The sequence below is a fragment of the Eretmochelys imbricata genome, chromosome 17 (assembly GCF_965152235.1).
Source record: "Eretmochelys imbricata isolate rEreImb1 chromosome 17, rEreImb1.hap1, whole genome shotgun sequence".
In the NCBI taxonomy this organism is placed as follows: domain Eukaryota; kingdom Metazoa; phylum Chordata; order Testudines; family Cheloniidae; genus Eretmochelys; species Eretmochelys imbricata.
This window is the reverse complement of record NC_135588.1, coordinates 14,733,765-14,755,198: the sequence shown is the minus strand read 5'-3', so window position 1 is coordinate 14,755,198 and position 21,434 is coordinate 14,733,765. Positions and strand designations below refer to the sequence as shown.

At 42.5% G+C, this 21,434-nt stretch overlaps 1 protein-coding gene across 2 annotated transcripts in view; it reads left to right on the top strand.

The window, feature by feature from the left end:
• AUTS2 (activator of transcription and developmental regulator AUTS2) overlaps positions 1 to 21,434 on the top strand; it is a 971,187-nt gene that overhangs the window by 237,425 nt on the left and 712,328 nt on the right. For both annotated transcript variants that reach the window (XM_077836749.1, XM_077836748.1), the window contains exon 2: positions 17,122 to 17,331. In XM_077836749.1, the coding sequence (XP_077692875.1) occupies positions 17,122 to 17,331 (210 nt within the window). The remainder of the gene's footprint in view (positions 1 to 17,121; positions 17,332 to 21,434) is intronic.

Below are 21,434 nucleotides of genomic sequence, written 5' to 3'. Positions count from 1 at the left end.
CACGAGCATTGAGTAGATTTTAAATGTGCAGGTTTGGATTTGTGTTCAACCCTGCACTCAAACTATACGGAATGCCTTAGCTAGGTGACATTTAACGTGGGGAATTGAAGGGAAGACTGTATATAGAGGTTAAAAAATTTAATTTGCTACATATGTGGTACATCATCTTTAATAAAAATAATAATAAGAAAAAAAATGCTTTTCTTATGGCCTGGTGCCACAGCCCTACCCCCAGAAAGAAATCTCATTGACTTTTCATGCAAATAGAGGCTGGAGGTTATTTATTTAGGCCTCGGCCCTGCAAACATCTATGCACCTACTTAACTTCATGCACGTGAGTAGTTCCTCTGAAGTCAGTGGGATTACTTCGCTATCAGTCTAATTTTAGGGGGGATTGGAGGGATATTTTCCCCCCTCACCCAACTTTCAGCCAGGAGGAGCAGCATTAGTCCTGTCCAAAGCCCCAGTTTTCACAGTGGTGTGGAGGGGATGGGAGAGGCATGCGGACGGCTGAGTTCCCAGAACCACAAGTGCTTCTCTGTGCAATCCCTTCTCCCCTGCTGAGAGTCACATGACCTCGGGAAAGAGCTCTGCTCAGCCAGCTGCCTGCCCAAAGGCTGAGTTGTGTTGTGGGGTGGGATGAGAGGCCCTTATATGAGGGAGGACAAACCCACCAGGTGAGTCAAAAGGTAGGGTATGCACAGCCACTGGTGTGGGATGGAGGAGAGAGATGATGGGTGGGGGAGCCCGTAACATGAGGGATGGGGGGAGAAGCATGGAGAGACACTGCCTATCAAGGAAGAGGAGGGGAGACACAAGGAGCCCCCTCTGGCATGGAAGGGGATTGAGGGCTGTGGAGGGGAGATGCAGGGAGGCCCTCCAACATGAAGGCAGATGAGGCATAGAGGCCAGTGGAGAGAGCCCCCCCCCGCCCCAGCATGAAGAGGAGGGGAGACTCCGGGAGCTCCCTGACATGAAGTGGGGAGGGGAGATGCAGGGGATGAGGGGTAGGGATGGGAGAAGCCGGGAGCCTCTGGTGTGTTTGGTGGGGTGATAGTAAGGATATGGAGCCTGTGGTTGGTAGGGTCCCTTGGGGGACAGATGGGGTGAAGGAGTGAGATGACCTTAGGGAAGGACTCTCAAAGGGGGGGGTGTGTGCGCACGCACGTAAAGGAAGAAAGAACAAACCAAAGGCGCCTCTGTAAGATCTTAGTTTATTTTAAAACATTCTGGTAAAATACACAGATATCTGGTTATGCCTTTCTGTATAACAAACACAACGGAGGGGCAGCTCAACACAGGCCCTTTCTCCACAGCGTTCAGGAGTGTCAATTTGCAGCACAAATCTACACTGTGAGGCTGCTGGCGGGTAAACTGTGCTGCTGCTGGGGGCCAAGTTCCTCTTCATGGGACTCTTTCACCCATAACATTTGGGTCAGAATTACTCCCTTGCTACTTCGAGATGGTTTAATTAAACCCAGCCGGAATCGGAAGAAGTTTTTTTGGCTATTGGTCGCTGAAGAGCATCCTTAGCCCTAGAATTAAAAGGAATGGTTTGGCTCAGGACTTTGGTGCACTAGCTGAAATTGGAAGGGAGGGGAGAGGGGAAGCTTCTTATGCGCACATCTTATGTCCACAATGGACAAATGTATGTCTACACAGCGGACAAGGCAGTGATGAAACAGGCACACTATATCAACTGCTAATCAGTGTTGTCGGATCTTATCCTCTTAGATGACCATTGCAAACAATGGGATTTGCCAGTGTTCAGCACCATACAGCGGTGGCTCTCAACCTTTCCCGACTACTGTCCCCTTTCAGGAGTCTGATTTGTCTTGTGTACCCCAAGTTTCACCTCATTTAAAAACTACTTGCTTACAAAAGCAGACATAAAAATACAGATGTGTGTCAGTCCATTATTACTGAAAAATGGTTTACTCTCTCATTTTTACCATATAATTATAAAAGAAATCAATTGGAATATTAATATTGTACTTGCATTTCCGTGTATAATATATAGAACAGTATAAAGTCATTGTATGAAATTTTAGTTTGTACTGACTTTGCTAGTGCTTTATATGTAGCCTGTTGTAAAACTAGCCAAGTATCTTGATGAGTTGATGTACCCCCTAGATCTCTGTGTATGCACTGTCATACAGGATCCATTTCTTAATCCCTTCATTTTATGAGCACTAAAATGCCCCTCTTCCCTCAAGGAAGAGAATTCGAATAATAATAATAATTAATAATAATGCTACTTAGCTCTTTCATCAGTAGATCTCAAAGCACTTTACAAAGGAGGTTTGTATCGTCATCTTCATTTTACAGACTAGAAAATGCCGAGTTCCAGTTAACTGTTTTTGGTGATTTCCCCCAAATAAATATTTCCATTCTTTTGCAAATATACAGCATGAGTCCCATTCTAAATGAGATTTTTTTTTTTAAATTTCATAGAGGTCCCAATTCTGTTTTCAATGAAGCATATTAGAATGCTTCCAATAACTTCACTGATGAAGGATCAAGTCCATGTTGCTTGAGTCTGGTCATGTTTGTACACACAGTGTCTTATTTTCTAACCACTGTGCTTTCATTTAAAAATATATATATTCATAATTTTTGCTTGCATGTGTGCATGCATGCCACATGCCAAGAAGAGCAACAGAGTTAAGTAGTGCCAAGAGGGGGGAAAGAATTGAAGAGGAATAGGAGAAGATAGGGACTTGGTAGGGGAAGAGGCCAAAACGTTGTGTTTTAACATTTCACCCGCTTCAGATTTTTGACCTAAGAAAAGAAGGGAGTTTTGAAAATAATTCAGGCCCTTCCCTCCTCTACCCCCCCGCCCCTTCAAATCTTGATTACTGTTCAGCATTATCTGGATGCTTTTGGTTCTGCTGGGAATTCTGACAGCTTGGAGAACTTCATGTAAGGCATGATCCATGAGCAGCTATTCTAGATGTGTGCAAGTGTCCTTGTCTTTCCTCATTTTTGTTATGTATATAATCATCATTTATGAGTCTGTCCAAGGAACTGGATAATTCCATACTGCATGAAATATGTCCTCACTGACTCTCACAACGACTTCTCTCCCTCCACCCCCATATGTCACTACAGGTTTTATTTTGTGATACATTAAATAGATTGTACAGCATTTCTATTTCACCTTCTCTCATATTTAGAAATTAATTAGTCCTGGTTAATATGTTGGTAACCTTCTAGTCCTATGTTGAAACTTTGTGTTATAAGGGGTGTAACAGGATAGCTGGTCTCTGTGGATAGACAGAGCCCAGCTCCACTGGACTGGAGCCTAATCCAGCTAATTAAAGAGGACTGGGCTACACCTGGGCCTATAAAGGGCTGCTAGTAGGCAGCTGGGAACAAAGGGCTGAGGGGAAGGACTGAGGCAGGCTGAGCCCAGGCTGGAAGGGACTGAACTCCTGAGGTGAGCCTTTAGAGTGAGGATGGCCAGGGCTCAGGGAAACAGCCCTGCAGCTGCTGCTCCAAGTGGGGAGCAGAGCTTGCTGAGGCTAGGAACCTGCCAGGAGCTGGAGTGCTAGGCCCTGAAGCCTGGCAGTCAGGTATTGATTTAAATCTGTGTTCTCTTGGTTTATTTAACCTTTGTTAAAAAGAATAAACCACCTTGACTGGGACTGGGCATGGCAGTGGATGTTTGGAGATGGGGTACAGCTGTAGCCCCCAATGACCAGGGAAAAAAGAGACTTTCTGAACATCTTTTTTCCTAGAAGTTTGTGTGAAGCATGAGTGTATAAAACAGGATGATGCTGCACAGAAGGGGCAACAAAAGTTTGCAACCTTATCTTTGTTCTAATAAATGCAGCAAACAGGCTCACGCTGTGGATCTTTCTGATGAGGGCAAAGAAGGCTCAAATTCATGTCCCTTCTGTTCCAGATCTGTTTCATGGTTAATTTTCCCCATTCAGGTTCGCTCCATGTGGCTCCCTTCTCCCGATTCTTGGAGATCACATTTTATCCTTTAGTTATGTTGCACTCTTGGAGGGTACTGTGGCAGTAAGCTTAACTTCTTGTAAGATTTCCTGACATAGTCCTTTTTTTGTGGGTGTTGAAATGAAAAAGGTAGACATTTTATATAGACATTTCAACAGTCGGGCATGTTGAAACACTTGTTTGTTTGTTTCAAATCCACATTGTTTAATTTCAAAATGTTGGTTTAAAATTAGATTGATTTATTTATTTTTAAAATTAGGTTCTCCCCATATTAAAAAAAACACGTTTTACAATGGGAAGTGTTTTTTCTCAGTTTTTTTTGATGAGCTCTAATTAGAACCCCGACTCATTTATTTGAGGAAGATTTCAGAGGTCTGTGTAAGTAAGCACGCTTCTTACTTCTGCCCAGCGGTGGATGGTTTTCAGTGATGAGTGATGTCATCTTGTGCCTGGCTTGCATGTGAATTTTAAATTGATAAATTATTTTGGGATCCAAGACGCTGTGTATGAATGAGAGAGAATTACTGTAACTATGCAACTAACGTGTGGTGATACAGGGGGCTAATCCACCTTTTTCTAGGAGCTGGCTAAGTGTTCCCTTCTCTTTCCGCCTGATCTATAATGATAACTGAGCAGCAAGAAAGAGTAGTGAAACCCTATCTATTGGCATGAAGACTTAAAGCGGGCATCTCTTGGGACTCTTTTCTCCCCACACCCTTTTTCTTTTCATTCTTCAAACAAAGAAAATAAACACTTGAGGAGAATGTGTCTGTGCTGCTCACATAGCGTATCAAGCACATTTATTTAAGACCTAGCACTGTGAAATAAAGACGCTGCCATTGGGAATAGATTTCTCTGTGCTCCAAGAGCTACAGACTTTGTCAGCAGACTTGAAGGTGTAGATTCTGTAAGATGTGATTCGGGTTCAGTGTTGTTTTACTGAAGGCACCCCTGTCACACATGAGCTGTTGAGAATCATAATCCAAATTCTGCCTTCACTTACTTTTGTGTAGTCACAATGGGCCAGATCTACAGCAGTTCTAAATAGGCCCAGTGTTATAATAAACATGTCATTTTTATAGGGTCTTCCATAAAATATTTTTGTCCCAGAATGCTTTACAAAGCTAAATAATGCATTTGCAGTGTTGAGGGAGAAAAGTGGCATAAAGAAATAAAAAGAGAGGACTTATCAAAGGAGATCTGGAAAGAGTAGAATTCACAAGGTGCAGAGAGAGAGTGTCTTCCAGACAGCAGAGAAGGCATACTTGGAAGAGGTGGTGAGGCCAGTTCTAGGTATTCGTGTTGGTGATGGAGTTTGAAATGGCTTAAACTAGTAAAAAGGTGGGGAGCAACAGGTTTAGGTGGGGTAAGCGTACTCTACCTTTTGGGTCTGCAATGAAGGGGCAGTTGCAACAATATCATAAACTGCTCTAAGGATGTTTGTGTGAGCTCAAACTCTCTCTCTTCCAGGACTCCCAGGCAGGTCAAGGCACCATGTTTGTCTTTTACTTCCACAGGCAATCTTGCCTGTGCACCTTTTTCCTCCACAGAACTGAGTGGTTCCAAATAAACACCATCTTGGCTGTGTGGTTGGATTTGGGGCCAAGGGGGAGAGGGGGGAAGAGAATGAGAAAAGCATCAGTCTGAGAATGTTTGTAAAAGGATTTAAGGAGTGAGCTGAGATGAAGAGCTTTGATATCCATCCTTCTTTCCTTCAAATAAAACCTCAATGGCACGCTAGCTTGGCCTCCTTGATTTCACCAAGTACATCTGACATGACATCTTGCATCACCTCTTCAGATTTCAGATGTAGGTTTATATGACGTAGAGTTTACAGAGCTGGGTGAACGCTTCAAAAATTATACATGAATAACCATATGATTTTAAAAATAAGTTGCTGTCTCGGTATCCTTTGAATTTGCTTTCTGCAAAAGGTTGTGTGATTTAATTCTGCTGTCCAAGTTTGTGTGAAAGGGAATTTTATTCTCTTGTACGTAGATACATGCAGAAACTGCATTCTAAATATACTTTCTATGAGCTCATACCAGACACCTGATTATAGCCCTGATTCAGCAAAGCACTTAAAAAGCATTGTATTAAGTCCAGTTGACTTAAGTACATGTTTACATGCTTAGCTTAATTGGGTCATAAATGTGCGATCCTTGTCCAGACAGGGAACAGAAACAATATCATGTGGCCTATGTAACTAATCACAAATAAGCAACCCAGATGTGATTTTTGAAAAACAAGCCATAATGTAAATGAAGTTTGTTGAAAATGTCTCAGAATAATTCAAACACTGAATGCATTTGAGAGTCATGATCCAGTCTCATGGATTTTGGACAGTGGAGAGAGGTGAAGTGTGTTGAAATAGATATTGTTTCACATTATATGTTTAGATCTAGCTCCCTAATAAACACCTTGTAAACATCATTAGCACACCACAAAATAATAGTTAATGCAAGATCTAAGAAAGAAATAACTGGTATTTATGTATCCTTTAACCAAGTCTAGAGAGAGCACAAGTCAAAACATCCTGCAGAGCCTCAGTTAGGGATAGTACATTTCTGATGATCACTCATCTTCATAGGTGTGATGTGTGTATATATGTTACAGGCAGGACTGGTAACACCAGCTATTAAGGTTGCCTGACATTTCCCATTTTAAGACCCTATTTTCAGATGCTTATAACTTTTTGCTAAACTTTAACTGTTTGCTTTCAAATCTCCTACGTCTGGAGTCTGCCTCAGGCTGAATGTGTCTAGAAAAATGTCAGCCAAATCAGTTCATCCGTTTTTGAGAATGAGGCTAGGGAAAATACATTGTTTTGCTGTGTTAAAAAATTCTGGTTATGTTTTCTTTGAAAAGTTCTAGTACCCACCAGCTTTGGAGCAGGGACTTGAAATTTGTTGGGGGTGGGGGGGCTTTTGTCAGGGGCCTTTGCTGTCCCTGTAAAAATCTACCAGAACATGGCCTCTGAAAAATTGCAATTGGCACATGCTCAATAGAGACTGCTTAGATTTTTAGCAGCTAAATTCCCCAAAGATCCAATCTACACTGAGCATATTCCAACCTGAAGCTGACCATGACTTCCTCTGCATTTGCGGGTCTCATCTTTGTTGGGTCCAGATGTAAGGTCGCGAACTTCATGATATTTAAAAACCGGACACTCCAGCAGGAGTGCTGGAACCTCTCCCCCACCTCCCCCCTTTAGGCCCTGCCTCTCCACCCCTTGGTCCTGCCTGGCTCAGGAGGGCCTCACCTGTAGAGCCAGGGCTGGGAGCTGGCCCTGGCTGAGCAGGGGCTGGTGCGGGTGATGGCCCCACACCTCCCTGCCTCCCCCACCTGCAGCAACCGAACTTTGGGTGTCCAGTCAGTATATCTGACCGAACATGGTCAGGTCCTCTTTTCAACTGGACTTTCTGGTCGAAAACCTGGCACCTGGCCCCACCCTATGTGGATCTGGGCAACTGAACGGAGAGGAGGGCACCTGTTTCTCCTGTACTCCCAGGGACCGCTCTGTTGGGCCCAGACAGGGTGAGGAAGCTGCCTGATTTGAATTCAGAGGGAGCTACAGTAAGACTGAGGGAGTAGGTTAGAACAAGGAGCATGGGGGAGCTATGGGGTGGAAGGGTGGGGAGATGGAAATTTGGCTGGGAGTTTGTGTGCCAGGTGTCTAGGAGCTGGGGAGGACTGGGACTGGCTGAGCACGAAGACTGGTGCTGGGGGAACTGAAAATGGCTGGGCAAGGAGACTTGGAGGGCGGGGGCGGGGAGGCTGGAACTGGGATGAGACTTGCTGGGGAATAAAACTGAACAAGAAGCCTCAGGAGTGAAGGCAGGGACTGGTTAGGTGAGAAGACTAGGATTCGGATGAAGAGCTGGGAGAGATTCGCTGCTCCAATTGAAGTGAATGTGAGCTGTGCTTGACCATATAAAGAGATGTATAATGCTAGGTACGCTTTTTAAAAACAACCACCACCACCAAACAGGCATCTCAAATTGGGTACCCAAAATTAGTGGTTAAATTTGACCTTAATGTCTCAGTGCCACAGTAGTTCACCTGTAATTTCCGGAAGAATATTCCCCCATCTCACAAGTGTGTTGTGTGAATAAATTAATTAATATTTGTGAAGCACTTGTATACTATTGTGAGAAATGCTGTAGACGAGCCCATGAGAAAACTAGTAATTCTGTCATTTAAAGCTGTTTGAATAGTGTGCAAATTAAGGCACGGGGCCACACGCTGAACAATGAGAAGAAGAAAAAATCTTGAATTGCTGCTCCTTAACTGAACACCATCCTTTCTGTGCACTGTGGTGGGGGGTGGGGGAATAGTATGTGATCATGTTATTAAAGACTATCGTAATGCCTGCACACAAGGGGGCTGAATTAGGGTTGCACCGGGAACCTTAATTCTGGCATCTCCTGATTTTTGAATATTTGACTTTGCGACCTTAATGTTCTTCTACTTTAGCTTTTTCGTGTGTAATTTATATCAGCGGCACCCAAAAAGGAACTGCATGTATATCAGTGATATTGTTAACCACTGATTTTTGTATGAAAAAATCAAAGCAATCGCATTGCTGCAGACTCTTTTTATGAAGCATATCTCAAACCGACAGCAAAGTGCTCTATCTGTTGTTTCTGCCTTCATCTGTAATCATCACAAGGTCCTGCAGACTGGTACAGCTCTTCATTGGCAGCTTGTTGCACAACCTCTTTTGCACAGCACTGCACTATTTTGTTGAAAGATTCAAGGGAGATGCAGGAGAGCGTGGATAATAATTTTACAAAACGCAAAGCAAACCAACAAAAAGACCAAGATCAAACCTTTCTGCAGAGGTCTAGGAACTTAAGGAAATTGCTTGGGTTCGTGGATCTGTTAGCCAGTTAGTGTGGTTGACATCATGGCGCTCTCCTCCAATCCTCAGTGTCCTAAAAATCATGTAATTTCCAAAGTTTGAGAAATCCGTTCTCTTTCGTAGTGCACTTCCTGTTCACCTACCCCCATGCTGTGTTGCTTCCTTAAATGTTTCCAAAAGCTTGGTTTCAGCATAATCCAGCTATAGCTATCTTTAGCTGTTTTATCAGAAGAAAAAATGAATGACTATTAAAAACATCTTATGCAACTTTCTAATTTTGAAAGATTTCAGGGAGTAGTCAGTGCATCGTTTTCAGGACAAGAAGTCTTGCTGATGTTGCCAAAACTGTAGTGGTAAATTACTAAACCAAACTAAGAGCATCACTGAAGGCCTAGGATATTTCCATCAATCGAGTCAGAGAACTCTTCCAAAACGCGACAGTGTGAGTTGAATAGGATTGCCAAAGTACAATAGGAACTTTGATAGTCATCCGACTGGAATTGTTTCTTGTAACACAGATTGTGCAGCTGTTTGCTAGTGTGCTAGTTGTTCGGCTAATTTACTGGATAGAGATTCTGTGCATGCTGCTAACTAAACTTCAGGATGTCCAGCTCTTAGCTGTGTAGTCTAGATATCTTAATTTCTTGGAAACTAAACTCTAAATGTCCAGTTTACTGTGTCTGAAACAAATAAATGAATCCCTCCCGAAAAACAAATACTTCCCCTTCCTCCTCCTCACGCTTATATTTCAGTCCTGCACGCTCCTCCCTTTGCAACTCCCATGGGCTTCAATGAAGATAGAGGGTGCTTAGCGTCTCCAAAGACAAGGTCCATAAAGCATAGAGCTGTTTCCAGCTTTGTACTTTGTAACACGTAAAACCAGATTTTCTAAATGGCACAAAAAAACTCTTTCTTCATTGGGGTCCATGACAGTCACTGAACTCAGTCTTCTGATGGCCTATTTATAAGACCCTTTTAGATGCTGTTTTCTTTGAAATCCAGAATGTTAATTGCAAAAGGCATGTTTGAATAGTATGCACAACTGTTGTTCGACTGACTCTGAAAAGTCGTCTTGGTGTAATTGTTGCTCTTGGACCCTGGCATGTGGGCTGTGGGTACTTTGAGAAAAGTACTACCTGCACTCCGCTGCTGTCTGGTGCTCAGAAATCTGAGGGTATTTTGAGTGATGTAAAGTTTTCACAATGGATGGGTTGGCTTGTCTTAATTTCTGGATGTTCTCCGGTTGGCAGTAAAATGGGGTTACAGAGCTAAGGTCGCTTTGTAACAGGTTGCTTTATGTTTTATATTTTTTGGAACATTTAATTTGAAGTTGTATGGCTTTGTAACACTTGTGGTTTTTCTTTTAACAAAACCACACGCTTCTCTTAAGGGTTTTATGGCAAATATGGTATAGATTTTCAAACTGTAAAAGTTTGGATATGCTAGCTCTAAAATATCGTGCTTTTTTCCAAAAAGATTTCCATTGTCTAGGGGCATATTGAGAGGACATTCAGAAATGAAGTCCCTTTCCAGTTCACAATGAAACCGGAACAGACAGTAACCCAAAGAAACATTTCATGGAGACTGAAGTTTGAACCTGTTTTATAATCTGAACACCTGGAGTTTCAGCCAAAAAACTTGGCCTTGTTCTCTGCTGCATTAGGGCTTCTTCTGTGGCTTTGGCTTTACTGGGGGAAGAATCCCTCAGCATAGGGCAAAAGAGCTGCTATAGCCGCTCCTATATCTCATATCCTTTCTTGGCCACTGGCATAGATGGCTGTGGGATAAGGGGTTGCGGGGACGTAACTAGGGATCCCCTACACCCAGCTGTTCTCTGGCTGCTGGAATGGAAGCTCAAGACTGCAGGCATCTGATACAAACTAGCTTGCTGGAGCCCAGGTACCTAGGATTTGTGAGCACATGCACCCAACAAAATTGTGAGAACGACTGCTAAGCTGTCAGTGAGGCTCTGGCCCCATTATGTCTAAGCTGGCCCTTAAATACTATGGTGATCAATTCTTCTGAAATGGGGCAAGTTTCACTGAGCCCTGGTACTTTGAGAACTGTGTGTCCTTCAAAGCTCCTACTGTGTAAGAGAGTCTCTGTGCGTCCATGCTTTTCCTCTGCTCCTTCCCAGACAGGTAATTTGGTTTGAAATTGTCGTATTAATTGGAGTAAAATGACTGCACTGCCACCCGGCAGACTTCAGCAGGCTTCCTGCTCGCTAGTGTCACGGCAGGAGACCGTTCAGCATATGCAGTTATTCTGTGTTAAGGCACGAGCAGAGGGATTGGTTTGATTGATGTGCCTGATAGAAATAAAACGAATGGATTTTTTTTTTTTTAGATTATACGGTATGCTAATAAATAGTAATACACATTTGTATTGAATTGCGTATAAATATGTATTTATATATTTAAGGCACCTTATTGATGAAAGATGCCTCTGAATGATATGACATAGTTGGTTTTAAAATAAGGCTTATATGTTTGTATTATTTAATAATATAGACGTTTGTGTGTAGGAGAGAGAGGAGAGAGAAACACCAAGATAAGACTGTATTGTTCACAGGATCAGCTATCCATTTTGAATCAGCTCTTGTGTGTAGCTGTTGAAAACTGTGCCTGACACAAAAGACCAAGTCTCCTTATCTATCTAGGTATGTGTATGGCCCCCTGTCACCTTAATGACATTTATTATTTGTATTACGGCAGTGCCTAGTGGCCATGAGTGAAATTGGGCCTTCGTTGTGCTTGGCACTGTACGTACGTATAGTAAGAGATGGTCCCTGCTCTGAAGAGCTGTCAATCTAAATTAAAAGACAAGCAAAAGGTGGGAAGGGAAACTGAGCCACAGAGAAGGGAAGTTTGACTTGCCCAAGGTCACGCAGCAGGATAGTGGCAAAGCTGGGAATGGAACTTCAGTCTTCAGGCTCCCAGTCCAGTGCCCTATCCAGTGGACCATGCTGCTGCTCATCCTTGTGAATTTAATATGGAATCTTTTTCTTTCTCTGGGTTTAGCTGTGCCTGCTTCAGCTCCCTCCTTTCCTGAAGTGAATCAAACTCTGCTTGCTACAGTGATTCCCCTAGCTCCTCACCTCCACTCAGACTCTGTTACCAGCTTCTACTTTCAGGGCAGGCCAGTGGTCAGCCAGAATGCTTTCTTCTTCTTTTGCTGCTCCAAGAGGAGCCAAGCAGGGGTAAACATAAATGGATAGTGGATGTTTTGACAGAACTCCTCTGACTGGCTATGCAGTGTCTCTGTCTCTCCGATCCCCTCATCCGTGACTTTCTTTGTGTCTGTCTTACTTTGAAAAGGGACTAGAAGGTAGTTAGGAAAGGGGAGCGGTGTCATTCCAGGCTGTCTGCTGATAGCTGGGTCTGGAGGGAGCTGGAAAGACTGTTGCTCAAATGTTGAGGCCCACTGAGGGGCTGCTCTTCCCATCGAGTGCCAAGCTTATTGTACCTCCCGTACCCTGCTAAATCAGCCCTCTGCTATCTATTTCCTTTCTCCCCAGCAGCTTCAAAGAGAGGAACAAAGGAATTACCACAGCAGAACACATCCAGTGATGTATGTAATTCGTTATTCTGTCAGACAGTGGCCTAGTTCAGAGGCTTCCAAGCTGGAAGGGGAAAAAAAAAGTCAAACCTGGCCTTTTCTGGCGTACTGTACCCTGCAGGGTGGGGCATATGGGCAAAGAGCAGTTTGGCCTGAAGTCTTCCCTGGGGCTGCTGGGGGGAGGAGGGGATGGGGCAGGGGGCGCGCTGGGTCTCCCCTAGGGGCGCTGCTGGTGGAGGCTTACCTGGAGCAAGGAGCACCCTTGCTGGTGCCACCTCCTGCCCAGCCTGGGCTGGGACCCCCACACTCCCTGGCCTCCACATTCGAATAATGGGTGTTGGGGGGGCGGGTGAGGGAGCTCTGTGCACACGTGGCAGCCAGAAACCCCTGACCCGGGCTGGCTGAGCCCCCTCTCCGCCCCCCAGCTATGCCAAATGGTATGAGCTGCTGCAGGAAGGCAGGGCCAGACACACCACGCTGTCTGCTGTCCTCAGCCCCCCCTCCTCCTGCCAACCCGAGATTATGGGCCCCTTCCCAAGTGTGATCCCGGCGCCATGGAGCCAGTGGTGCCATTATAAACCCAGTACCGCTCTTGCTACGCCACTTCCTTCACCTGCCAGTCAGTTCTGCAGATGAAAAACTGGAGTCATGTCTTAATTTTCTAGGGGCTAAATCCTGGTGAAATTGAAGGCAGTGGGAAGTTTTGCCTTTGACTTCAAAGAGATAAGATTTTGGCCTCAGCACTCAGTTATGAATCCTACGGCGATATAAGGCAGCAAAAGGCTGGTGCCTGTTCTGGAGTAACTTGGTTCTGATTTTTTTGTATTGAGCTATCTAAAGTTAATGCAAAGGTAACTCAGCAAATTGGAAGTGAGACCCACTTCATGATTTGTAACTGCGAGCTGCATGTATGCATTGCTTTTGTCTCTTTCTAGCAGTGAGCAGAGCATATCACTTATTTTGGGGAATGCAGCAATTATCTCGTGTCTGAGAATTAGGTCATGACCTGGCCCCAAAAACTTAAGGTCCCATGTGTTCACTTGCCTTGGGTGTACACTGAGAGATGCCCTTACAGGTATATCCCACTCCAAATAATAAACTAACTAGACTCTGCATAGTGATGGCTCTAAACTCAACAGAATTGTTGGCAAATTTAGCACAGATATGTGAGGGAGGTGGTTTAAAAGATTTAACCCAACTGTATCTGGGCTACCCTTCAGAGCAGCAGGGAATTATGGCCCATCCAGCAGCTCTCATTAATGCTAATGGGAGTTAGTCACTTCTTGATAGAAGTATTAGACCCTCGAGACATTTTATAAGTTTGGAATTCAGCCACTGTTGCATTTAGATTCTTAGCCATGGAAACATTCCTGCAGAAGCTTTCTCGCCATTAGGAGAATATTTTTCCCACAAAAGTCTCTCCCCTCTCTCTCCCTCCCCACCCCTTTGGAATTTACAGTGGGTCCTGATAGTGGTTTTAAGGCACAAACACTAAATCCGGTAGCCTAACAAAGTCACTGGGTACAAATACGATCGGGTTTGTGTAAGTGCTCCTCATAAACCAGTAGATTTTTATGCTGACTTCACAGAATAAAGTGTGATTGTGAGCTCAGCTATAGCATAGCTTCCTTCATAATGAAGTACCTTTTTGTTTCAGTGCATTACAGCATATGAATTGTAATTCTGGCACGTCCACTTAATGTGAAGGGGGGGTCTGTGGAAAATATGGCTTTACTAAAAGAGTTTGTCAGACTATTTCAGTACAGTTCAACCACAAATTACTGAGCTCAATGCTGGAAATACTGGGTGAGGTTCTCTACCCTGAGTAAGGCAGAAGAACAGACCAGATGATGATGATGGTACCTTTTGAATTTAAAATCTATTCACCAACTCGTTATAGTACTCCTGAAGTCAATGGAATTATGCTGATTTATATCAGCTGAGGATCTGACCTTAACAATCTGTGGAAAAATATCGGTCAAAACATGACCTCTTAGGCAAGGGGACGTTATTTTAGTGGGAATGGGAAGACAAGGTAACACTTTTCACTTATTCCATATTAATAATAATGACCTAGCTGCACTGTAATTAGGCTTGGGAGGGTTAGATTTTTAGTGGTAGATGTCGATTTTCAACGTACACACGCCAACTGATAAAAATATCCATCCATGATAGCAGAAATTTACAGATGAGCAAGCAGCGTTTTTCTCTCTTTGCCTGAGAACTTGTTAGTGTTTAATTTAAGGATATTGACTTGGTATGTTTTGATGTGTGATGTTGACAATTTGTGTTGTAATGGTTATAATGCTTTAATTTTCTGAATCTCAACATCTACGGTCATTAAATAATTATTCTGATCCTCCTTCATTCTCCAACTGTGAACATTTTAAATAGATTATTTTGAAGCTTTTAAAAAAAATTTAAATGTTGGTGGTATTCGTCAAAATTATTTTTTTTAGAAATTGAATTCTGCCAAGTCTGTATGTGATGCTTTTCTTCAGTGGTTCTGAAAGCTCTATACACAGAGGAGGGATGGGGAGACTAAAGCACAGAGAGGTGAAGTGCCTTGATCTTAAAGCTTTTTCACAAACATGGATTAAGGCTACTAACTCTCCTCTGCAATGGATAATAACAAATGGATAAAACTGAGACACAGAGAAGCTAAGGAACTTAAGGTGCCTTAAGTGAATGGCAGACCTGGGAATAGAATCTGAGTCCTTGCTCTTAGTCCTCTCTAATGACTGTAAAATGCTCCCTGTTCTTTTCAATATCAAAGTTGAATAGTGACCGCCTCCACTTTAACTAACTCTGTTAATGATTTTAGGTATAAATTCTGTGAGGTAAGCATTTAGAGGGAGTTTTCTAACAAAAGGCAAATGGATGATGAGGTGTGTACTATGTTCACTGATCCAGGTCAGGAAAATTTGTCTGGCTTCTTATACAATATTTTTGGCAGAGTCTGTGGTATTTTCTTCTTCTGGTTCCGGACCTGCATGTGCTAAGAGGACCAACAGCACTGGAGAGCTTTCTCATGCTCTACCTTTCATTCCCAGCTTGTTCCATCAGCAGTTGTAATGTTGAAGTTACAATGAACTGAGGTCCGAAGGCTGGTAGCTTTTCCTGTGGGTGCTCAAGGTCCACTCAGCCTGATATGTTAGCAGAGTATGCTCAGTGTTATGTTGTCTAAATAGACTTGGCAGAATTCAATTTTTATTTTTTAATTTTGACAAATATCTGTTTTTAAGCATTTATTTTTATCTATTTACATTTTCAAGGCTGTGGGTAATTATATCCAATTGAGATAATGAGAAGGGTCAGACAATTATTTAATGACTAGACATTGAGATATAAAAAGTTAAAGCTTTAACAATAAAACACAAATTGTCAACGTCACGTCAAAACATACAAAATCCTAAAATTAAACTCTAATAAAAAGTTCTCAAATATAATTTTTCTTTCTTTGTCTCTAAATTTAGATTATTGTCGATGGAAATATATATTTTGGTTGGTTTGTGCGTGTTTGGTGAGTTCAACATTAACTGTAAAAACTAATCTTTCCAAACCTATTTAAAAATAAAAGGCTCATATAGTCTAAAGTTTATAGGGAAACAATTAGTGGTGGGCTTGAGCCACAAAATTTGCATCCAAATTTGATTATTACCAAGGATCTGAGGGTGTCTCCAGCCAAGAGATGATCATGCAAATGGCAGCGGTAGGGGCCAGTTACAAAGTTTGGATCTAGATGTAAACTTCCCCAGACACTTGTGTGGGTGGGTGGTTCAGGTGGGCCTTACTGAAAGCGCACTGAAGTAATTGCAAAGACCCCCATTCACTCCAATGGGCTTTGGATCAGGCCTTTGTTTTGCTTTGGGCCCAAATATAAATGTGCCTAAAGAAATTTGAAAGTCTAGAGACTGCTTTAAAAAACGTGGTGTTTGTTAATTTAAGCATTATAAGCACATGACTTAATAAATGTACAAGCAGTTGGTAAATGGGTTGTGTTTGCAAATATTGGTGCTGATGAACTCAAGCCAAGAGACAGGGTTGGATGGGTATATATGTGTGTGCTGAGAGTGAGTCATGTAACATTTTAATGAGTAATGACACTTGATGTATCTGAACCCTCAATTCCAGTAGCCTTACAATTTTATTCTACACTTAAAGTTCTTTGGTTGAGAGAGAACCCATTAGATCCAAATTAAAGCTGCTTTGCACTTCTGTGGAGATTCAGAGCAGCCTTGCCAAAGTCAGTTCAGTCAGCCAGCTGGAGATTCGCAACATATATAAACTCTCTCCGCAGCACAGAGTCAGTGCAGTTCCTTCTGTGCTGGGGCCCCATGCAGCCCCTGATGTGGCCAGGGCTGGGGGATTTAGCTGATGCACTTGGTGATCCCTGCCTGGCAGAACAGCCCTTTCGGGCAGGCCGTTGTAGCTGGTAGAATTTAGAGCAACCCAGAGGCTTCCCTGAGTTGTTCCTGGACCAGTGGTTGGTGGCTTGATGATCATCAACCCACAAAGTTGGTTTACTGCTTCCTTTGTGGTGCCTTCTCTGAACTGTGCTGGATACAGAGAGAGCCTGTGGATCTGTCCCAGTCTATTTCAGTGAAGTAGAGCTGCACAAATGCAATGGGCTTGTTTTTTAACATGAAAAGTCATTTCCCAGCCTGTACCACAACCAATAATTCTGTATTTTCTTTCTCCTCTCTCTCCTCCCTTCTCTTTACCCTCTTGTGCAGAAGGACGTAGCACTGAAGCCTCAGGAACGTGTGGAAAAGCACCAGAACCCTCTGGCCAAGAAGAAACGGGAAGCACTTACCAATGGGCTGTCGTACCATCCAAAAAAGCACAGACTTAACCATCACCAGTACAGCTCGGACCGGGAAAATGACCGCAATCTTTGTCAACACCTTGGGAAAAGGAAGAAATTACTGAAGGGGCTCAAACAGGTGGGAGACAAGTTATTTGTTGGGGGGGAAGGGTTGGATATCTTCACTTCATGTATAGTACGTGGAATATGCTAGATCTGGGCGGGTCTTATGCTGCTTTTAACCACTTTCCGGTTGCCTTATTGTTGGGCCACCTGGTGTTTTCTTTTTCATTTACAGCTAGCTTATCTGGTAGGAGGAGAGGTACACTGAGTGGGAAGGTTAGATGGAATGTGAGGAAAGGAGACCTGTGTAATGACTCCAGGTGCTAGGCGAGGAGCAAGAATGCAGGAGGCTGCAAGTTCTTCTCTTAAGCTACAGAGCCTCACTTGGGCAGGCTGTGAGACTGGCAAGGCAGGGGAGTGCAGCGTCTCAGGGCAGCAGAGAAGCCAGCGGTAATCAGGATGACTCTGTGGTATGAATATGCTTCTGTTCACTTGAGCTTTTGTACACAGAAGCATGAGACTCCCTCTGAATAACAAGGGCAAGGTGAGGTAATTGTTAGAAGGGGAGCTACTAATCAAGACAAATGGAACTGGAAGACTGATTACTGTACAAGGAGCTCATTTGTAGAGTGTCTGTGGTACTAGTGTGTACTCTTTTGGGTTACTAATCACCATTCCCCTGAGCAAGAACTTCACACCTACCTTACAGTGCTATTCTTACGGCAGTAGCTGTGGCTCACAGGTGAGGAAATGAATGAGTGCACAGCATCCAGGATGACAGTGCTGGAGCCTGGCAACTTGGGCTCAGAATTCAACAATCTGTAGAAAAGTCTGTTCCTCATGTAAAAAAGAAAAAAACCTTAGTGTCAGGTGTGATATTGGGGGGGGGGCAGTAAAACGCCCCCACCCAAAAAGCTTTCCTTCCAAAGCTTTTTTTGATGAGAAATATATATTTCCCTCATATATCCTTTTGTATTTCTATCAGTTATGTATGGAAGGCTAATCCTTTGGACGCTTTCGTATATTGTGTATAAAAATATCATGCTAATTTGCCTGTCAAACTGGAAAATGGCAGAGTTAAGAGACAATACAAGTTCAAATTTGTCCTAAACTTACCTGTGATTAAAAACAAGCTTTTACCTAAGATTAATACAATTCTTTCCCTGTTGGTTTTTAATTCCAATGAAAACAGTAAACGACTAAGCCCTTCTTTGCAGTGTTTGTAACCTAAATGATGCAGAACTGAGAACCTGAAAGTGGAAATGACTATAGGCAAAGGTGACTTTCATTGTCTGAGCTGAGGGAAGCTCAAAGAGTAATTAAAGTGTTAGTAAAAGTAAATTGACTATTTATTCATTTTTAGTAATCAAAGTTGTAAATATAGATTAAAAAATCATTTGCAGTATTTTTAAACTTACAATGTTTAGAGCTAAGGTAGTTAGAGAGGAGTGTTCAGCACAGAGGGCAACTTAAAATGCCTGTTTGGCATGCATACTATTTTATTTTTTATTTTTTAATTTTTTTTATTTTGAAAGTTGGTGAATTGTCTTTAATAAAGCTGATGCAGCTCTTGTGTTGTTTGGAGTAGATATTTGAATCGGCAGTTTCCACAACAGAGCTGTTCATTAAGAAGAGTTGAAAACTCAGTCGGGACTTAAAATTGTGCGTTGAAGGATTGAAGAGGAAGAGAAGCATTTTCTATGTTCTGACACTAATTTCTGACTCTGTTCCTTGTAAGAGGATCTAGTTATTTTAAGTGTCTACAGTGTGCATCATCTTCATAAAACTTGACTTCTTACATCATTTGATTCCCATGTTATCGCATATTATCAGATGCAAACCTTCTACTGGGCTCTTAAGCAATGAAAGAGTCAGCCTAGCTGCTGATGGAGGTTATTTATGAGGTTGTAGTGAAGTGGTGGTTTGTTTTTGTTTTTGTTTTTGTTTTTTTTTTTTTAAGATAAATATCTACCGACTTGGAAGCTATTGAGCTGACAGATGTCGTGGAAAATGGTTTCACTTTTAGCTGGTAAATCTGATCTTAATTCCAGAGGGATAAGATTGAGAAAAGACAGAGTGAGAAGGAATAAAGTATCCTACCCAATATCAATTAATGCATGTGATTGAGGTACATCTCTTCAGATAAGAACACACTCTCATAAGCAGTTTAGGGGCTGACAAATCCAGGTGATTTTAGCGCTTAAACTGGGAGAGAAGGGTCATCGAAAAGATGGCAAAGCTTATTTAAGAAGACCTACCCAGAGGCATTCAATCCTGCATATCTTTCCTTCTTTTTTTTGTGTTTCTGCAAGTAGTAAACAACTTACAGAAACTAGGCAAAGGAAAGGTTCCAAATGCAGTTTTGTTTTCTGTATTAATGAAGCATCCTCTCTTCCCGCACCACTTCACAATCGTACACCCTTATTCTAATTTCCCCAGCCAGCACTGGGGCCTTTCCCAGCAGTCAGTTGGTCTCCTGGGGTTTTTGGATGAGAGTGATTCACACCACTGAAGTCAATAGTATTACAGTCACATCAGAATGAGAGGAAATAGGGCCCATTGATTTTAAAATTGGCAGAGAAGTAAGGATATGGGCATACTAGTGAGAAGATAATCTAAGGGCTGTGGGGGATCTGCTTTGTTAGGGCTATTTTGTGTGTGTGGGCGTCATTAGTAAAATGTATTTATCTTGCATTTCAACAAGAAATGCTGAATTGTCCCAGATGTGCATGTTACATGGGTGCAAAATGATACAATCTTGATGTCGTCACTTGCACTCCCATGTTGGAGTGAAATTCTGGCTACAGTACAGCCCTGTTGGGAAGTGTTGCGTACCTTGAGATTGTTCACTGTTTCAGTGGTGGTTAACAGCCTGGCTGACATGCTTCTGTGAAATCTGTTATCAGCTGAATGTAACTCTCACATGTAGGATTTACAAGATGAAGTGCTCTCATCAAATGGATTTCATTCAAGTCAACTGTCATAAGGGCTGCTAATTAGTTTTTGGAAGAAAACCTTGCAGTGTTCATGCAGGTATTTATCCAGCTAGGTTATAGTGCCTACAAGTTTATTAAAATCCAGAAAATGTGAAAAATTTTTACTAGGAAAAGGACTTTTGAACTCTGCTTTTTGTAAATACACATATTACATGCCTGAAGGAGACTTGAATTGGCAATATGGAAATGTAAGACTCCTCAGAATATATTTTCCAACCTTCTAGGCTTTATTTCCTTAAAATTTGTTGTTGGATTGTGTGGTTTTTACTTTTATTGTTTTTTTTAACTTGACAAATGATTTTAAATGCAAACACTTTGAAGTAAGAAAATGGATAAAAATATTTATCATCATGTTTCAAAAATGCCCGGGTTTTTAACTAGTAGTGTTTTTCGTGCTTAGTATAATAAGTGGAAGGGAGAGTGTGAGCAAAAGAATTGCATTTGTGAAAAATAGTTGTGTGGGTCAGCTTGTCATTGTTTTTACTCAGTGGGAGTCGGCAATTGCAGATAATAGATAAGCCATCTTTTTTAAAAAAAAATTTTAGTTTCCTGACCATAATTTTCCTACCTATTACTTTCTCCATCATCTCTAGTAGGAGGTTCTGTAGCCTTCTTTCCAGTAATGGAGACCTGAGAGCATGTGGTCCTGAGAGCATGCAGTACGAAGCACGCTGGTTTTAGGGGTTGCTCCCCATAAAATACAAGAGTCTAACACTCCTACTCCTCGAACATTGTCACGCCTTTAGCTCCAGTGGTGGAGCCCTGTGCATTAGAGTTGAAGGTCCTAGCTTCTATTCGTGAGGGTGACCTGCAGCAGGGGGCTGTTACACTTACCAATACCGCTGGTATGTGCTCTGGTTTGAATTTCCGTTTCAAATGCTTACGGGCAGTTAAGAATGGGCAGCCTGAAAAAGAAGTGCCAGGAGCAGAAGACGAATAAAAGGAGAAATGGAGAGACCGATGAGAAGAGCAGCTTTAATGGGGATGGGACAATCAACTGAAAGAGAAGGAAGAGAGACAAACGCTACTGAAGTAGGCACCTACAGATGATAAATATATCACCGTTTGGGGCTCATGCTTCAAAAACTCCATTCTATGAAGCCACTAAATGTTGCCGCAGTATATGAATCACTTAGTCCCCCTTCTCCTTATCCGTTGGACATTACCAAGTCTTTTTATTTTC